This window comes from Cryptomeria japonica, chromosome 4 (genome assembly GCF_030272615.1).
Source record: "Cryptomeria japonica chromosome 4, Sugi_1.0, whole genome shotgun sequence".
Classification (NCBI taxonomy): domain Eukaryota; kingdom Viridiplantae; phylum Streptophyta; class Pinopsida; order Cupressales; family Cupressaceae; genus Cryptomeria; species Cryptomeria japonica.
The window spans coordinates 659,183,571-659,187,451 of record NC_081408.1 but is presented as its reverse complement, the minus strand read 5'-3'; the positions used below and the strand labels follow the sequence as shown (position 1 = coordinate 659,187,451).

Genomic DNA, 3,881 nt, shown 5'->3' with positions numbered 1-3,881 from the left:
CTTGAAGCAATTCGAAATGGGCATATTCAACGTACCAAGCTGAATTTGCCTCTCAAGAAAAGTTTAACACGCAAACATGAAGGTAAGTAGATGTTCCAGTGAAAATCATTCTAGATTTAAATTATATTATCTTGATGGCTTCCAGGCTTCTGTTAATGTGAAACGGATTTCATTGTGCTCGTTTGTGTATATTTCTTCAGTTAGATCTCTATGTTCCTATCCATAAACATGCTGTTATTTACGTAGAACATTATAATTATTGTTAAGATAGTTCCTCTAAGTGATCCCATCTTTTGTTTTAAGCTATACAAGTAAAATGTAACAGTGAGGTAAACTGGTCTCTATATATATCCACCTAGCTCATATTTCATACCACAGCACTAATTTCTAGAATTAAAATCAATCCTTGGCGAAGTCAAAACCCTAATTTCAAATGGCAAGCTTCTCTAAATGTGGATTTCTATTGCTGGCTTTTCTTCTGCAAGTATTATCATGCTATCCAAAAGTAGATAGCAAACTGCTGGTTCCTGCAATATATATATTTGGAGATTCAACAATAGACTCCGGTAACAACAATCAGATTATGACTCTTATCAGGGCCAACTTCCCTCCCTATGGCAAGGATTTTCCCGGTGGGATAGCAACAGGAAGATTTACTAACGGAAAACTAGTCACTGATTTCCTATGTATGTTTTTTTCTGATGATAAATCATAGTATACTACTATATATTATCTTGTGTTGTTTTTTCTGATGGTAAATCTTAGCATATTACTATATGTTATCTTGTGTTGTGGGCATTTGTCAACCAGAAATTAATTTCAATATTCACTGAAATTTGAACTGTTTTGATTGTACAGCAAGTTTTGTTGGACTTCCAGATGAGGTGCCGGCAAATTTGGACCCACAGTTTACTGGAGAAAAACTGCTTACGGGCGCTAGTTTTGGTTCAGCTGGGGCAGGAATCGATAACAGTACATCAGTGCCTTCTGTAAGCAGATCTTTTAGTTTGGTCTAAATCTTATTATTTGTTTGAGTTTTCTGATATGGGTAATGATTTTTTTATTGTGGTTTATGTGGGTTTTTAATCTGGTTTGAGTCTGGAAATGACATATGGAGTTATCTTTTCAATGGTTTTATCAGATGATCTCAGCCAAGATTTTGTCATTTTGTATACATCCTATAAATATTTCATGGTGTCTTTTAATTTGTTTCATTTTGGTATGTGGGTTATTGAGTAATCTGATCTAAACTTGCACACCACTTATAGTTCCCAAGACATTATCATCTTATCCAGTTTCTTTGATTGTTTTATCATTTTTCATACCATCCCATAAATATTCCATGGGGCCTTTTAATTTGTTTCATTTTGTTATGTGGGTTATTGAGTCTGATCTGAACTGAGACTGCACCATTTACAAAGATCTCTTCTCAATGATTTTATCACTATAATCACTACTGGAAAACCTCAGATCCCAAGACATTATCATCTTATTCAATTTATTGTTTTATTAAGTGATTAATGCTATCCTTGAATGTATAATAATTTTATGCTATATTACATCTTCATATATATGTTTATTTTCAGGGTACCATAACACTTGCACAACAATACGAGAATTTTAAGAGTTATAGAGCAAACCTAACAGATATGGTTGGTGAGGAGGAGTCTAGCAAGATCGTAACAGAAGCTTTATTTGCAATTAGCATGGGAACCAATGATTTTTCTGAGAACTATTATTCAAATGCTGTGACAAGAGCGAAATATGATATTGAGCAGTTTCAGAGTCTTCTCTTGCAGGAATTGCAATCATTCATACAGGTAATGTGCACGGATATGAATCAGTGTTCATTGATTGGTTTAGGTGGTTCATCCAAAATCATATTCATAAGTTGTGATTTGTTTTAGCGATTTATCTGAAATTACACTAGAATTTCTAATAAATTTTAACTATGAATGTGATTTCATATGAATAACCTAAACAAATCAAAACTTAATCTGTATTGTTTAAACCAAAATCAAATCAACATATTAAATAGTTTTATTTATTCTCTTTTATAATTATTATAATTATTTTGAACAGAATATTTACAAGGAAGGTGCTACTAAATTTTTGGTTATTGGCGTGCCTCCATTTGGCTGCTTACCTCAACAAATTACTATGCACAACCTGATTAATGGTAGTTGCATCAGTGAATACAATGAGGTTGCAACTTCTTACAATAAGAAGCTCTCAAGTTTAATAGAAATGATGAAACCCAGTCTTCAAGGTCTTCAAATTGTTTATATAGATGTATATGATAAATTGCTTGACATGATTGTCAATCCAAACAAATATGGTAATGTTTCTTTCCATGCATATTTTCAAGTTATATCTTGTTTATATGTTTCAAAGTTTAAACTGAATTGTTTAATCATAAGTAATATTTTGTTTTACTAATGTTTGATATTTTATAATTTTTTGGACAGGATTTGAAGAGGTAAGGAAGGGTTGTTGTGGGACTGGCTTATATGAGGTGGGTCCATTGTGCAATACATTCAGTAAATTATGTCCTAATGCGTCCACATATGTATTTTGGGATAGTGTCCATCCAACAAGCGCAACATATAATATTCTAGCCAATGACATCTTCAAACAGATGGAAAGGCTTATAAGATGGTAAAGAAAGAGAGCAATGAAATACTATATGCATTGTATAGTTCTAAAATATTTTCAATGTATATATTTTTAAATTGAAGTTACTAATATGAATATACAACTTTACAATATAAATTATGGTCTATAAGGCATGTTGGTCTTGCAATGCTCTATCTGTACGTTAGGAATTCGGAAATCATCACAAACAAGATAAACATATTAATCATTAGCTCAATCACGAAAGCACAATTGCAATGATCTATCCTAAACACATTCAATAGAGACATAAAGATAAAACATTCAAAAAGATTATGCAAACCAGATGTAAATCCAAATGCTTCCTTCATGTGGCTCCATTGTTCTTCTTTCCTCTTCAAATAGTTTGGTTGTGGATCTCACCTACAAGTGCACATACATGATTGAAAGCAAGTAGACAAGATTATTGATCAAGAGTACTCGAAATGTGATTGATTAGAAATTCGATAATCTGATTAGGGGTCAAGAATCAAGGGATTTGATTGAAGAAATTCATCCAATTTATAGATAAATTGGAGAAAAGACAAGATTAGCATGATTCAATTCAAATGGAAATTGCAAATCAATTATGTCAATTATGACAAATTTATGACAAATTATGCACCTTCTATGCAAAATTTGTTGATTGATGATTTATGACAATTTATGACAAATTTCTATGTCAAAAATTGATTGATTGTCAATTATGACAAATTATGACAAATTGACATGTCATTTCCATGAATTTAGGAGAGAAATAGGAGGAAATTGAAATTAGGAATTAGAAAATAGAAAAATAGAAAATTGATGAAAATTAGAAATTAGGTAAATTAATTAATAATTTATCATTTATTAATTAATTCACAAAGAGGAATAATTAGCCAATTAAATGAACATTTAATTTTGATGAAAAGACTTAGGATAAAATAAATAAATTATTAATCCTAAAGGGAGAAATGATAAACAAGGTTAAATGATTAAATCACGAAACCCTAGAAGATGAATTAGGTCTTGATGAAAGATAATTAATTCGATTTGATTCTAATTAACAAAGGACCAATGTGATAAATGATTTAATTGATAAAATGTGCCAATTCACGAGGAACAATGACAAATTGATCCAAATTGACATAATTGAGACAAACAATGATCGATGACAAATCGATCGCAAAATGACAAGATTGACAAGGAAAAAGATCGACCAAAATCATGACTGAAGATTGTTGTCG

At 31.1% G+C, this 3,881-nt stretch overlaps 1 protein-coding gene across 1 annotated transcript; it reads left to right on the top strand.

Annotated features, from left to right (window-relative positions):
- Positions 1-433: 433 nt before the first annotated feature.
- LOC131061802 (GDSL esterase/lipase At1g06990-like) lies at positions 434-2,662 on the top strand. Its single transcript, XM_057995646.1, has 5 exons — positions 434-686; positions 859-989; positions 1,587-1,820; positions 2,083-2,338; positions 2,469-2,662. Exons 1-5 carry the CDS (start codon positions 434-436, stop codon positions 2,660-2,662), a joined length of 1,068 nt encoding a protein of 355 aa, XP_057851629.1.
- The last annotated feature ends 1,219 nt before the right edge of the window (positions 2,663-3,881 follow it).

What these genes read in the sequence shown, in the direction of transcription:
- LOC131061802 (XM_057995646.1), top strand. Translation starts at nt 434, where the DNA reads ATGGCAAGCTTCTCTAAATGTGGATTTCTATTGCTGGCTTTTCTTCTG. An exon ending in ACTAGTCACTGATTTCCTAT is followed by an intron (nt 687 to 858) that starts GTATGTTTTTTT and finishes TTGATTGTACAG; the next exon opens with CAAGTTTTGTTGGACTTCCA. An exon ending in TGTCAATCCAAACAAATATG is followed by an intron (nt 2,339 to 2,468) that starts GTAATGTTTCTT and finishes TTTTTTGGACAG; the next exon opens with GATTTGAAGAGGTAAGGAAG.